The following is a 16577-nucleotide window of genomic DNA, read 5'->3' on the forward strand; positions in this document are numbered from 1 at the left end:
GGATGACATAGAACAGGACTTTATGATCACAGTCCTGATTGATGGAAGATCATTCGAAATGCAAATCAATGCGGTCTTGTGGAGAAGGACAAATATGACAAGCAGTTTCTTTTGTAAGGAGCAAGCTCAGTGTTGAAGATCTTAGAGCAATAAACCATCTGCTGGAGGAACTGAGCTGGTCAAGCAGCATTTGTGGGGGAAAAGGAATTGTTGACGTTTAGGGTCGAGACCCTGCATCAGCACTGAGAGTGGAAAAAGGAAGATGGCCAGTATGAAGAGGAGAGGGAGAGTGGTGAGACAGCAGCCAGTGGGTGACAGATGGACCAAGGATGGGTGAAGGATGATGGACAGATGGAGCCAAGTGGGGGAGAGGTGGAGCATCTGCTCTCCACATCTGCAGGCTCTTGTGCCTCTTTATGCCGCTTAACTTCACTCTCCGCACTCAGCCCTGATGCAGGGTTTTGACCTGAAACGTCAACAATTCATTTCCCAACACGGATGCTGCTTAACCTGTTCATTTCCTCCAGTAGATTGTTTGCTGCCCCAGATTCCAGCATCTGCAGTCTCTTGTGTCTCCATTAAAGTTTCAATTTATCCACAGTCGTAGGGGATTGTGCAGGGCAACAAGTGATAAGAAACAAAGGTTAGTTGACAAGACAGATTGGGCAGGAATGTTACTGTTCAAGCTGATGCTCCTTCCAGTTTACCACAGGAATCATCTGCCAGTGGTGGGGAAGTATGATTTCTACATTGTAGCAGGTAGACGAGGATTTCCCAGTAACAGCCACAGAGGTCAATCAGGTGGTTCAGCGAGGTATCAAAGCGGGTCTACAGACAGACATTGAGAGGGTGAAACCAGCAAGGACAAGTGTCCACTTGGAGGTTTACAGATATTCTATAATCACAGTTTTGAATCACCAACTCATCAAGGATACTTAAAATGGGGACATGCATTCGTCATTCCAAGTGTTCTTGGGGAAAGGACTGCAGAGAAGCTACATGCCGACCCCAGTGGAATCATCAACGTGAAGGCCATTAATGGGAGTTTTATTACTGGCCTATCGGGTGCTCATTCTCCTGCTTCCTTCCACTCACTGGGGGACCTGGTTCCCGCACTCACTTCCGCTCAATGGGACCTTCGTTTCCAGGGTCCCTTTCACACACCATGCTCCTGGTTCCCTTTAAATCACCTGGCTCTGCTTCCCATACTCCCTCGAAACTCACGAAGTTCTGTTTCCTTCAAGTTTCCAGAAGTTCCTTTGAAACTTGCCTTGATACTTGCACTCCCTTTCAACTTACTTTCAATTTATTGTTCTACTGTGTATCATTTAAAAATATGTATTAAAATTGTGTGTTGGAATATTAATAAAATAATAACTGGAAAATCTGCTGGTCCTGACCATATTCGATTAATGGTATTTTACGATAACCAGATCAATCTCTATTGAAGGCAGTAACTCACAATTAATCTGCACTGTCCAGATACAACAATGTGATACAAACTGATTCATAGGAGAACCTTACACATTTATACATTGCAAGGATATCAACATTTAACACTTTTTCATGAATTGTTTAGTCTGCTTTTAACAAAGATACAAGTGTAATTTCAAGTAAATTCATAAATTTGGAGATCACAACGTAGGTATCAACAAAAAGAAAAACATGTGACACAGAAAATCAATAACATGTTAGCTATGTTAGAAAATTTATAGAAGATGTTATACAATACATATGAGAGAGCTGGATGTATGTTGTTCAAGTACATCGTCTGCAGTTTCCTTTTGTTTGAGAACAACGTGGTCCAAGTTCTTTTGAAAAAGTAGCACTATTGTAGAACATTTCTTATGCCAGAATTATAACTTACTGGCAGGCTCACATTTCCATTCAAAAGTTTTATCACTGACTGGAGGCCAGCAATTTAACTAATAATGGTAAGAGTCATTTTAAAGTTAGCGTCATGGCCAAGGTACATTGTTTTCTCTGTATACCCTGTTAAAAATCCTTGTTCAGGTCTTAAACATTGTGTTTTTTAGGCCTGTTTTTCCAGTGGATTTTTTGTACTGCAGTATGGGTTGTCTCACTGGTGATCCATCTTATCCAACAGTGTCCGAAGTTCTGGCCCCTCACAATGCTTGGTGGATTTCTGTGGGCTACAGGTACGGTTGATTGGTATGATATAATTGCAACAAAAAACCCTTTCCTTTTGTGACGGGGTGGATTTGTTTCTGGACTGTGAATGGAAAAAGAAGATATATCCAATGACTTTTATTTTGATAAGTGTGACTTCTAATAGAACCAGTATGTATAGCATTGCAGCAAGAATGAACTTGCTCTGCTTTGGCGTCTTATTGTTCTGGTATGATGTTGCTAAATCCTTGTCGTATAAACATTTGAAAGGCTCACTGGAGTTCTGTGAAACCAGATTTGAAACAAACAAAGCAATGGAATGAAAATTTATTTTCTGATTGCTGGTTGATGGGTCATGAACAAAATATTTTTGAATGGTATGTACTTGGTTTATATAAAATCCCCATGTAGCAAAGGAAATAAAAAAAATGATTACACTGGCTGACCCCCATGCAATTCTGGAGCTTGTTGCTGCGTCCGGGAGTTACAATTTGGAACCCATTTCTACTGGAGTGACAGTGCTTATTTTATCAGCCTGTCTGAACACCAGAGAAAATAAAACCAGATTTCCTATTAAGGTTCTACTCAAATTCAGAAGAGTGAGATATTAAAATCCACTTTAATTTGAAAATGTTTAAATTGCACTTTCTAAGACAGAAGCCAAAATTCCCCCCATACCTGCATACATTGTTTGCCAGGAGTCATTTGCTGTTGGCCTCTGTTATATTTTTAGCTGGATACAGATTAGGACTGAAAGTGAGAAGCCTACTGATTAACACATTAGGGAAGTGGTGTGGAAAATGTGAACTTCGGGTCCAAACTTAATTATACTTCTTTTTGTGACTAGCATTGCAGTAAGATTTCTAGGTCTTGCAGAAATAATTGGTTTTCTTCATACGTTTGTGGATGATGTCTCTGGGTAACCAATGAGGTTTCTTCATGAAGAAAGAAATTAGAACCTACAACAGTATTTTACAAACCATTAGAATGTTTTTGATTAAAGTCCTTCCTTTCTTCTAGGGAATGTCACTGTTATTCCCATATTAAAAACAATTGGTCTTGGCATGGGAGCTTTGATCTGGGCTACATTTAGCCTTCTAATGGGCTGGGCTAGTTCAAGGTAGGTAAAAAACTTTATTTATAATTAGTAAGTTAGTGCCTCGTGATAATAAAACAGCCCTGAAAATGCCTCTCAAGAGCAAAGAATTAAAGCGCCATGGTAGGAATAACACTTCAATTAGATTTTCTGATTGTACTGGAAACGAAAAATGCACAGAGCTGCAGATTCAGCCTGTCTGACTTTGTGTATAAGGAATTGGAAATTGGATTAGCCTAATACAGGATGTGACAATGGAGGGAGTACCAGGCATGAGGAATGTATGACCCACAACAACAGATGAGGTTACTTTGAAAAAGAACTGCAGAACTACCTATTGAGGAAAGACTCTAGTAGCTGTGGGGATGGGGGCAGATAAGCAGGATAAAATTCTGCATGATGGGCCAAAAACTGATTGGTTCCCCTCCATTACTGCAAGGGTAGTAGGACAAAAAGCATTTTCTCCTGGAGGTACTCACAGGTTCTGGCTGGAGGATCATTTGCAGATGTGGAGTGGGCTCCAGTATGTGAATTGATCTAACATGGAAAGGTAAAAAGCAAGATGCTCTGCGAGAGGTCTCTCTGCACCATTTCTGGATGAAGAAACATAAATTGTAATAAGTCGACAACAAGAGGTTCTGCAGATGCTGGAATCTGGAGCAATACACAAAAAGTGCTGGAGGAACTCAGCAGGTCAGGCAGCATCCATGGAGGGAAATAAACAGTCGACGTTTCGGGCCGAGACCCTTCATCAGGACTGGAAAGGAAGAGGGCAGAAGCCAGAATAAGAAGGTGGGGGGAGGGGGAGGAGCACACGCAGGCAGCGGATAGATGAGTTCAGGTGATAGGTGAGTCCAGGTGAGGGGGGGGGAGATAATGGGTGGGAGAGGGGAAGATGTAAGAAGCTGAGAGGTGATAGATAGAAGAGGCAAAGGGCTGAAGAAGAAGGAATCTGGTAGGAGAGGGCAGTGGACCATGGAATAAAGGATGGGGGAGGGGAGTAGAGGAGATGGGCAGGTCATCAAGGCAGGGGAAGGGAGCCACAGGAATAGGGGAAGACAAAGGAGACAAATAAGTCTTCTGCCTGGATTGTAGTAAATGAAGTTACTGGAGTTTGCAGCATTGCCCAGGGAGATCCAGACAGTAAAAACAGGACAAATACAAACTGCCCTTCAGTGTTCCCTTGACATGTGTGAAGAGATTGAACACGTCACTGACAGTGCAACTGTAGGCAGTCTTTCAATGATAAGTTCTTCACCAGACACTGCCCTACCATAGCTTCCATCTTCCTCCTGTTAAGGCTGTAAGTTGCATGCTAGTGTATAGGTAGTTCCGTTCTACCTAATATCTATGTTCATCCAGAATATGGTGTTGTGGGTGAAGACCCAGAGCTACACAACTCAGAATACTTATTAAAAGTTTATTGAAACTAAATAATACTACAAATAAAACATGTCAACAAATAAAGTATTACAAGAAACCACAGAAAATTATTTGATATGGGATTCTACGATGAGAAATGCTACAGACTACGATCATCCTCAACACTGGTGCCCCACAAGGCTGCGTCTCAGCCCCCCACTCTACTCCCAATACACTCACAACTGCGTGGCCAGATTCTGCTCTAAATCCATCTACATGTTTGCAGATGATACCACCATAATGGGCTGAATCTCAAATATTGATGAGTCAGAGTACAAGAAGGAGATAAAGAGCCTAGTGACATGGTGTCATGACAACAACCTTTCCCTCAGTGTCAGCAAAACAAAAGAGCTGGTCACTTACTTCAGGAAGGTGAGCAGTGCACATCAATGTTTACATGAATGGTGCTGAGGTCGAGAGGGTTGAGAGCTTCAAGTTCCTGAGAGTGAATATCACCATTCACCCGTCCTGGTCCAACCATAGACACGATAGCCAAGAAAGCTCACCAGCACCTCTCCTTTCTCAGGAGGCTTAAGAAATTTGGCATATCCCCTTTGACACTCACCAATTTTTATCAATGCACTCTGTCTACACTTCTTGCTGCCCTGGCAAAGCAACCAACATAATCAAATACCCCACCCACCCCGGACATTCTCTCTTCTGTCCCCTCCCATCGGGCAGAAGATACAAAAGCCTGAAAGCACGTGCCACCAGGCTCAAGGACAGCTTCTATCTCGCTGTTATAAGACTATTGAACGGTTCCCTAGTATGTTAAGATGGATAATTGACCTCACAATCTACCTCGATATGACCTTGCACCGTAATGTCCACCTGCACTGCACTTTCTCTGTAACTCTAACACTTTATTCTGCATTCTGTTATTGTTTTACCTTGTACTACCTCAATGCATTGTTGGGATGAATTAATCTGTACGAATGGTATGCAAGATAAGTTTTTCACTGTACCTCGGTGCGTATGACAATAATAAACCAATTAATTTAACTATAATAAAGTACCATGTACAGTTGCAGCTTTGGTACTCTATATATCTTACACAGCTTATACTCTAAGCTAACTGTAACTTCAACTCCTACATAACTTGCTCTAGCTTTGCTTCTGGACACAACTAACTACAGTGACTGAACAAAGTATTTGCTCACCATCACCACTCATTCTCCCCCACCGCCACCCCCCCCCCCCCATTCCTTCTTTGCAGATCTGTCCTTGTAAGTTGCTGAAGTTTGTCTCCTCATCCCACATTTCATCATACCATGACAAATGACAAAGCCTGGGCTAACCTCTCTCTTTGTGACTGCCTCTTCTGTGCCCAGTTTATTCCTTAAGGGCAGGCATCCTAACAATAATCATTCTCCATGAACAATATTTACTTTAATTACAGTCTTTCTTTTATATTCCTGTAGAAGATCTTACTGTCTGTATTTGTATCTCTTGCTAATTTACTCCTTGCTAACTTAGCTTCTTTTTTTTTTACTGATTTAGCTTCTTCCTCCTTTTTTCAGCCATACTATGCTGTTTTCTAAAAATTCCCAATCTACTGGCTTTCTACTATTCTGTGCAACCATTAATATTTTTCCTTTCTATTATATACCATCCTTAACATCTTTAATTTGCCACAGATGGATCATCCTTCTCTTTTGAGTCTTTTTTTCTTTCTCAGTGGAGTATATCTTTGTTGATAATTATGAAATATTCCCAAAAATGTCTGTAAAAGTTTATCAATTGTCTTACTTTTTAATCTATTTTCCCAGCTCTCTCTAGCCATCCCTGACTTTATACCTTTATATCATTTTACTTAAGTTTAATTTTACTTTAGTTTAAGGCATTAGTTTCAGACCCATGCTTCTCAGTCTGATTGAATGTGATATTCTATCATGCTACGATCACTTTTCCCGAGAGGATATTTTACTATGAGATCATTAATCCTGACTAGGTCAAAATAGCCTGTTCCTTGGTTAATCCCACAGCATATTGTTCTGAGAAACTGTGTCAAACACTTTATCAACTTGACCTCAGGTCTGTTTTTGCTAATTTGAATTTTCCAATTAATATCAAAATCATTGTCACCCATGTTTATTTCAATACCTTCTTCACAACCCCTCATTAGTTCTTAATTTATACTTTGTCCAATAGTTCAGGTATTGTTAGAGGGCCTGGGGACTATTCTCACCACACACCTCAAGAGGAAGAGTTTTTTTGACAATGTTGCTCAAACTGATCTATTATGTTGATTTTCTGATGCAAGATTTCTCACATTGCACTTATCTTTTACTAACAGAGCTATTTCACCTCCTTTATCTTTCTGGCTATCCTTCCAAAATGTCAGGGACCCTGGAATATTCACTTCCCAGTCTTGGTCAGATTCTCACTGTAATAACTGTCAGATTATGCACATTTATTTCTATTTGTGGCATTAGGTCATCCAGCTGGCTCTGAATATTATCAGACTGACCACAATCAGTGGACCACTAAGACCTCAATTTGTTCAAACCCAGACCTCTAGTACCAGTCTTGAGTTTGATTTCAGACCACCCTCTTCAATCTGGGGAACTGTCCCGGACGAGTCTTGTTAACCTTGGGAACTATCCCAGACAAGCTCCCAATTTTGTTACGAATCAGCAACAAAAGAAACACTGAGTCATGTATCAGTGTTAAGAACTATTTTATTAATAACTACTTATGATAATAAGTAAAATAAAAGTAAAAATGTTAGAATGTTAGAAGTAAAAATGTTAAATCTTAAACATTAACCCCAAAAACTAAACTTGTAGTGTGTGTGTGGCAAATTCCCAAACTCCCAGTCCAGGAATGGTTCTCAAAGGTCAGTTCAGCAAGCCGTAAAGTGAAACGTGAGCAAAGGTTTCTTCAACAACCACCGATGACTGAAGACAAAATGTAGATGTAGAGAGAAAATAGAGAGTAATTACGAAATCCAGATGTTCCACGATGGAAGCCATATGACACCTCAGTGTCTACTCAGCAGTGACCACTCCACCGCATCTTCCTCACCCCGAAAGGCTCTCGAATCCTGGCCGTCCACACAAATACCTGTTTCCTTCTACAGGTCAACAACAAAGTGAACTCCACTGCTTTCTTCCGAAGTATCTGCCACCCCGAAAAGTATCCGAGACGTGACCGTCCACACAAGTACCTATTTCCCTCTACAGGTTAACGACAAAGTGGACTCCACCGGATTACTCCAAAATCCATACGTGGATTGTAGTGACAGGCACAGTTATTGTTTCTCATCCATTAACAGAGAAACTAGCAGGCTGGTGTCTCTCTCCCTTTCTCTCTCCTCCTCTGACTGATTCCGACTGACTGCTTCAAAAACGTCATTACGTCCTTTATCTTCTGTTGTTGTAACCACACCACACACACACACACACACACACACACACACACACACACACACACACACACACACACACACACACACACCACTATGCTCTATCTGAAAGGGAAATTCATCAATAGTAACCCAGTTCGTAACACTTGCCACAGATGCAGCCCTAACTTGCTGTGTTTCAGATTTATTTCAGGTTTTTTGATTATCTATTTTCAGGTGCATTTTACATTTACATTTGTGTACTTTCTCCTCTGTGGTTATCATTACCCATGTTTTCACCCTACACTAACACGTTATTCTTTCGCTTTAACTTTCCATGAATTAAAATCCATTTCTTCCTCACCAGTCTTTGAACAATACTTTCAACTCTCTGGTCCTTGCAATCTGTACATGGCTCAGATAATAATTCAGAGATTGTTATCTTTGTAGTTCCACTTTTTAATTTAGACCTTCGATGTTCATACTCCCTCAGCTCAACCCCTTTCTTAGTCCTACCTAAGTGGTTGGTACTTAAAAGGCTTTTTCCCCTCCCATTCTAAGTTCCTATCCAGTACCCAGGAGGAGTCCTTGACCCTAACCTTAACCACACAGCCTTAAGCCTCACATTCATGGCTGCCAGAGAACAGTATTGATTCCCACAACACAGTATTCCCTTTTCCTTGAACAACTTGGAAGACCCTGTGTACCACAATACTTACGAAGGCTACAAGAACCTTGGACCTGTTGGACAAGTAGAAGGGATGAGGCAACTTTAACGCTACATTCCCGATCCCCATGCCAGCCTTTCTTGTAGGGGTACCCTCCACCGACCAAACCTACAATACAAGGGGTATGATTGCCTCCTCAAATAAAGTATCCAGGTAACTTACCACCTCCGTGCTGGATCAGAGTCTGAAGCTCAGACTCTAGTTCATTGAATCAGATCCAAAATTTCTCAAGCTGCAGTTACTTAACAGCAGAAATGGCTACATGTGTTTTCAATAAGAGAATGTTCAATAACATTTCCATGAAATTCATTTGGATTACCATTGCTGAATTCATTACATTCATACACGAGGGTCACCACTGGCCAGAAACTCAACCAGATCAGTGATATGAAGTGCGGGTCAGAGGCTTGGTATTGTTAGAAAGTAATTCATATCCAGATGTTTCAAAGCCTTTCTACCATCAATGAAGCAAAAGAAAGGAACGTGATGAACTACACTCTATTTAATTTCACTTCCCATTCCCACACTGATATGTCTGCCCACAACCTCCTTCACTGCTAAATCATGGCGAAACGCAAATTAGAGGAACAGCATCTCACATTCTGCCTGGGCAGTCTCCAACCTAGCAGCATGAACTTCAAATTCTCAAACTCCACGTAACCTCTCCCCCTCTGTCCCTTTTCCCCCATTTTTCTTTTGTCTCTCCTCCTGATCCACCTAGGCCCAATCACCCTCTTTCCCCTCTCCATCTGCCCATCTCCCACTGGTTCCCCTCCCCACCTTCCTCCCTTTATTCCATGCTCCACTGTCCTCTCCAATCAGATTTCATCATCTTCAGCCCTTTGTCATTTCCACCTATCACCTCCCGCCTTCTGACATCATTCTCACTCTCCCCCTTCCCTCATCTCCCTGCCTTCACCTGGATCCATCTATCACCTTCCAGCTCTTGCTCCACCCCTTTCCCGTACCTTCCCTCCAGCCCCCCCCCCCCCCATCACCCATCTTTGTCCCACTCCCCCTCCTGGTTCCATCCACCTACAACCCACACACTTCACCCACTGGATTCCCTCCTCCACGGTTCCTCCTTCCTTCCTTCTCAGGTTCCAGTACTGATAGCCTTTGTGTCCCCACTTATCACCCTCCAACCTTGGTCTCCTACTTCATCCTCTCCATCCCACCACTCACCCACCTGTCTTTGTCTCCCAACTCCACCTCTCCACCTCCCCTCCTCGGTCCACCTATAACCTACTGGCCCTTGTTTCAATACCCCCCCCCCTTTATACTAGCCATCTTCCCTCTCCACTCTCAGTCCTGATGCAGTGTCTTGACCCGAAACGTCAACAGTTCCTTCTCCCCTACACGTGCTTGACCAGCTGAGTTCTTCCAGCATATTCCAGAAACTGCAGTCTCTTGTGAGTCTATTGCCATTCCTTCATCATTACTGCATCTACATACAGAAAATTCAGCAGTGGGTATGGGGTACATTCACCACAAGGACAGGAATAGTTCAGAGAGGTTACTCACTAATACCAACTTCTCAAGAGCAATTGGGGAAGGGCAGTGCAGTATGTAATCCTAAAACACAACAAAAAGTTCCCACAATTCAATGTTAGAATAATAGATCCAACCTTATCCATTGCTTTAAAACAGCCTTTTATATTCAGGGTCATTTTCAACTGTTTTTTTTCAGAATTGTTAGCTTTCTTAAGTTGAATAGATTTTGACCCATTTCTCCAGCATGTTTTCATTAACATGTCTCTGAAAGCCACTGACATGCTCGCCTCCCCTTCTGGGGTGGGGAGCAGGGGTTGCTCTGTTGCACACACTTTTATTTCAAAAGAACATAATGTGCCGGCCTTGAATTTATTTCAGCACTGTTTTACACTGTAAACAAGGGCAACAAACTTGCTGTTGGGGGTGGATGGGACAAGGTTAATTCACAAAGTAGAACCCCAATTTGGCACAAATCTACCCTTTTTATGGCTTGGAAATATATTTGTCTTGTCCCAGAGCTTGAAAAAAAAACACTTCTTTTATTATGATATGCATTTATGCATCTTTGACCAGCTGAACTGAAAATACTAGAAGAATTACAACAATTCATTTAAATCTGGGCTGGTAAACTCACCCATGTAAGGTGAGAGGATTAGCTAAAAAACCAGCTCAAATGTGGGTAAATACATGAAAGGAAAGATAACACTTGTCTCAGTCACCTGAACATATTTTAGTCATAAATTCCATAAAATCTAAACAAAATGCTTTAGAGGTACATAATTTGTTCTCTTAGCTTTCTTGTTGCTGTTTTACTATAAAAACCCCTTCACAAGCTTTAGGAATACGGAAGAAATACAAATCATTCTGAGAAATATGAGGTCATAATCAAGGAACAAGTATCAGAAACAATGGGTTGTTCTCAGATTTCTGTTATAAACTTCTATTTTTGAGAATGCTGACTGTACCTAAATTTACAAGGAATAATATATATATTACAAATGATTGTATGTATCTAAGTCACCCAGTAGAAATTTGCAACAGTGTATCACATGGAAATTCCCTATGAAGCAGGAAAAGTCCCTGTAAAGTGAGAACTTCATGACATTGCCAAATTTACAAAAACACTTGTTGATTAAACAAATGCTTTTCAATTAATTAATTTACTTTCAAGATTGGAACTCATTAAAGACAAAACATTCTTCCCCAAAAAAAAATTTCTGGGATGTATTCAAGACTGTTTATTAGAACAACCTATTTAAAAATCTACAAGAGAAAGGGTCATACCAGATCTAAGGTAAGCAAAAAAAAACAGGTTTAATTAAGATAAAGTCGCCATAGTATGATCAAGAATGTACTACAGCAAACTACTGAGGAAATCAGCAGGTCAGGTAGCATCTGTGGATGGAAATGGACAGTCAATGATTTGGGTTAAGGCTATTCACCTGCACTGAAAGATAGAGAGGAGATAGCCACTGTCAAGAGAGGAGGCGAAGGGATGGGACAAGAGCTGGCAAGTGATAGGTGGATCCAGGTGAGGAGGGGTGATAGGTGGATGGAGGAGGGAAGAGTGGAAACAGTGACAGGGCTGGGAGGTGATAGGTGGAGGCAACAAAGGGTTGCTGATGATGGAATCTGGTAGGACAGGAAGGTGAAGCATGGAATCAAATAAGGGAGGTGGGAGGGCAGATGGTAACAGAGGGGGGAGGGGAACCTGTGAGAGGAGTATGTGGGTGATGGGCAGATGGAGTGGGTAGAGGAGGGGAATGAAACAGGGTGATGGGGGGCTGGGGTTGGTGCAGGAGAAACTGTGTAGATCTGGAGGAGAGAGAAAAGGGACAGAGGGGGAGCATTTGACGTGAAGTTGGAGGTATCAGCCTCACTGCAGTTTCCAGCATCTGCAGACTTTTGTGTCAGCAAATTTCTGCGGCTTCTTTGATAAAACTGGCATCTTTCACTACCTGAAGGGAGGGCCACAAATCAAGATTTTAAATTTACCTAGGGAAAATTTGATGCGTTGAGCAAATCATTTACCAGAATTGTGCTGAGCTACTAAAAGGGGAAACTGACAAAGGAACAACTCAAAGAAATGTTTGGTACAATATTAAATCTGTATAAATGGCTGAAAAACTAAGGACACATTGGAACAACTGAACAGTCTTAGTCAAAAAATGAAGCAAAGTCCAGCTTCCAATTAAAAGTAAAAATTTACACAATGCAAGGAACAGCGCCAGCAGACTGGGGGAGATAGCAAAACAACAAAGAGTATGCCTACTAATTGGACTTTGCACAATTTTACTACGCTCGATGGGTGATGCATGTAACTCTAACCTCTAACTGAGTGACTGCAAAATAAAAATCAGGAAAAACCCACTTAAAGAGTCATTCAATGGATTTCACCCTGAATCACGTGTGAAAGCTTTAACTGCATTCCCATTTCCTGGCTGTGTCATTGCTGCACTTTCTAACACAAAATGAGCTACAGTTTAAAGGTCACTCTCTCTAACAGCCATATGCAGCGCAGAGGTGAGGGAAAAAGTCAAAGTCAAATTCAAGTTAATTGTCATATGCCCAAGTACATGTATGCACAGGTGCAATGAAAAGCTTACTTGCTGCAGGATCACAGGCACATAGCATTAGAGACACAACATTCACAAGAAAAATATAAACATAAATTATACAAAATCATGCAAGAAAGAACACAATGAAACCAACAAAAAAAATCCACTGTATTGCAAAGTGGTCGAAGTGTTGCTATACTGAGTTAGTGATTAGGGTCTGTGAACAGAATGGTGGAAGGGAAGTAGCTGTTCTTGAACCTGGTGGTGTGGGACTTCAGGCTACTGTACCTCCTGTCTGATGGTAGTTGTGAGCAAATGGCATGCCAAGGATGGTGGAGATCTTTGATGATAGATGTTTCCTTCTTGAGGCGGTGGCTCATATTAGATACTTCCCACGGTGGGGGGGGGGGGGGGAGTGGCGGGGAAGGGGTGTGTGTTGCAGGGAGGGTATCACAGCATGCTCCTATGTGCCTGGTGGCTCTGCACATGACAGTTTGGCCCGCTGGGCCCCTACATATTCCCAGTCTGTGTATTGAGTTGCATAATATGGGGACACTGTGATGCCTGAGGCGTTCATAAATGAGTCTGGCAGAGGCTGTGGGCAAAGTATCAATGTCATCTCTGCCGACTAGTTGTAGAGTTTCTTACTTGTTTTATTATTTCATGTGAGAGAAAGACACAGGTCAAAAGTTGAACCTATACCCTTAACAGCCAACTTCTGTTAGTCAATATAAAAATGGCTATTGAATACTGGCAACATCATTAGAAGGTAAGCACTTTATCAAGAAATGCCTTAGGTTCATTTCCCACATGCACTAATCCAGCTGCAAAGGATCACTAGTGCAGTCCAATGTGTGCAAGACAAATTTGTTTATATAAAAAAATAACACACACAAGTAAAATGAACAATGAAACCTGAAATGCAAGCTTGCATGGGACATCGAGGCAAACAATTTTTCTCAGATGTGTTTGAAGAGAATATTAAGAGGAAATGAGGGCCCCTGATAAACATTTGCTGGTAAGAATACAAAGGAAACCACCTTAGTAACAAATGCTTTGCATCTGCTTCACAGTTGGGGTGGTCAGGACAGTCAACCAATGGTAAATAGGCACTTACAATAGATAAAAGGAATAATTTATCGGCGTAAAAACAATCAGTGGTGACTGAGGTAGACAAATCTCCAGGACCTGAAGGTTTACACCCAGAGTATTCAAAGAAAATAGGTTGAGAAATCTACAGCTGTGTAAGTTGTATTTTTCCACAGTCCCCCGAGATTCTGTCTTTGAATTGGAAACTTGCAAATGCCTTTCAGTTGTTCAAGAACGAAGGAAGAACGAAGCAATGTAACTACAGACCCATCTATCTAATATCATGTATGGAAGTTACTGAAATCTACAATCACGGAAGAAGTGACTTAGTGTTAGGATGAACATAACCTGGTCAAAGAGAGTCAGTGTGGATGAGTTAAAATGCTTAGGCAGTTATTAGGATGGTGGGTAGGGGATATTCAAGGATATTGTTAAAATGGATTTCCAGAATACATTTGAAAATGATTCATACACGTCATAAATGAATGAATTGGTTTTGAAAGTACTCTCATGCAATGGATCAGTGTTTGGTTGGGCACTTAGTTCTGAATAGTGACATATGGCATAGCATTAGAACATAGAACAGTACAGCACAGTACAGGTCCTTCAGCCCATGATGTTGTGTCAATTCATATAAACACCTACTCCATGATCAATCTAACCCTTCCCTCTTCCACAGCCCATAACCAACCATGTGCCTATCTAAGAGTTTTCTAAATGTCCCTATTGTATCAGCCTATACCATCACCCCCAGCAATGCATTCCAGGCACCCACCATTCTCTGTGTAAAAAACCTACCTCTGACATCCCCTTAAATTTTCCCGCTCTGACCTTAAATTGATGTCCTCTGGATTTGGCCGTTCCTGCTGGCTGTCCACTCTATCTATGCCCCTCTTATACACATCTATCAAGTCACCTCTCATCCTGTGCCACTGCGAAGTGAAAAGCCCTAGCTCACTCAACCTTTCCTCAAAAGGCATGTTCTCTAAACCAGGCAGCATCTTGGTAAATCTCCTCTGCACCCTCTCTAAAGCTTCCACATCCTTCCTATAATGAGATGACCAGAACAGAACACAATACTCTACATAACTGTGGTCTAATTGGAGCTTTATAGAGCTGCAACATTACCTCGCATCTTTTGAACTCAATAATGAAAGCTAGCACACCGTATGCCTTCTTAACCACCCTATCAACTTGCATGGCAACTTTGAGAGATCTATGGACTTAGACCCCAAGATCCCTCTGATTTTCCAAACTGCTAAGAATCCTGCCATTAACCTTGTACTCTGCCTTCAAGTTCTTTCTTCCAAAGTGTATCACTTCACACTTTTCCAGATTGAAATCCATCTGCCACTTCTCCACCCAACTCTGCATCCTGTCTATATCTCATTGTAACCCACGACAACCTTCTACACTATCCACAACACCACCAATCTTCGTGTCATCTGCAAACTTACAAACCCACCCCTCCACTTTCTCATCCAAGTCATTTATAAAAATCACAAAGAGCAGCTGTTCCAGAAGAGATCCCGGCGGAACATCACTATTCACCATCCTCCAGGCAGAATACAGTTCATCTACAACCACCCTTTGCCTTCTGTGGGCAAGCCAATTCCAAATCCACACAGCCAAGCTTCCATAGATCCTATGCCTCATGACTTTCTGGATGAGTCTACAATGGGGAACCTTGTCAAATGCCTTACTAAAATCCATGTACACCACATCCACTGCTCTACCCTCATCAGTTTGTTTTATCACTTCCTTGAAAAGAACAATTAGGTTCATGACCTGCCCCTCACAAAAAAACGCCGACTTTGCTTCTCCAAATGCTCATAAATCCTGTCCCTAAGAATCCTCTCCAATAAATTGCCCACCACTGATGTAAGATTCACCGGTCTGTAATTCCCAGGTTTATCCCTATTATCTTTCTTGAACAAGGGAACAACATTTGCCATCCTCCAATCCTCTGGGTACCGCTTCTGTGGCCAGGGAGGATGTAAGTATCATCATCAATGTCCCAGCAATCTTTTCCCGGGGATTTATCTATCCTAACGTTTTTCAGAAGCTCCAACACAACCTCTTTCTTAACCTCTACATGCTCCAGCACTTTAGTCTGTTCTTCATTGAACTCACATTCGTCAAAGTCCCTCTCCCTAGTGAACACTGAGTGAGCGTTCTACAGAGGTTGATGCTGGAGATTGAACTTTACTTCCTGAGAAGTACTGACAGTTCTGCATTGAACCACTGTAACGGTTTATTTGTTACGGCTGGAGGTTCAGAGACTTCATTCATTGAAATGAAGAGGAATGGCTGCAAGAAATGCAGGCATGTTTCAGGTAATTTACAGTTTTTTTGGATTAATTTATTATTAGCTAAATGGATTAAGAGCAGGAATAGGTCACTTGGTCCATCAAGCCTGCTCGTCCTTGTAATAAGATCATCACCGATCTGATGATCCCTTCAACTCCACATTCCTATCTCCCCACAGAAATCTTTCACCACCTTATTTACTGTATCTATCTACCTCTGCTTTAAAAATATTCATAAACAGTCCGCAGCCCTTTGAAGAAGAGTTCCCAGACCCTTTGTTTTAAATAGACAGCCCTTTATTTTTAAACAGTGACTCCTTGTTCGGGATTCTCCCACAAGAGGAAACATTCACACTACATCCATCCTGTCAAGGACCCCTCAGCCTCTTATATGCTTCAATCAAG

At 41.7% G+C, this 16577-nt stretch overlaps 1 protein-coding gene across 1 annotated transcript in view; it reads left to right on the plus strand.

Annotated features, from left to right (window-relative positions):
• The window catches only part of LOC127584063 (transmembrane protein 144-like), an 82830-nt gene that overhangs the window by 4222 nt on the left and 62031 nt on the right, over positions 1–16577 (plus strand). Inside the window, exons 3-4 of the mRNA XM_052040610.1 lie at positions 2037–2159; positions 3151–3250. Of these exons, the coding sequence (XP_051896570.1) occupies positions 2037–2159; positions 3151–3250 (223 nt within the window). The remainder of the gene's footprint in view (positions 1–2036; positions 2160–3150; positions 3251–16577) is intronic.

This window comes from Pristis pectinata, chromosome 2, assembly GCF_009764475.1.
Source record: "Pristis pectinata isolate sPriPec2 chromosome 2, sPriPec2.1.pri, whole genome shotgun sequence".
Classification (NCBI taxonomy): Eukaryota; Metazoa; Chordata; class Chondrichthyes; order Rhinopristiformes; family Pristidae; genus Pristis; species Pristis pectinata.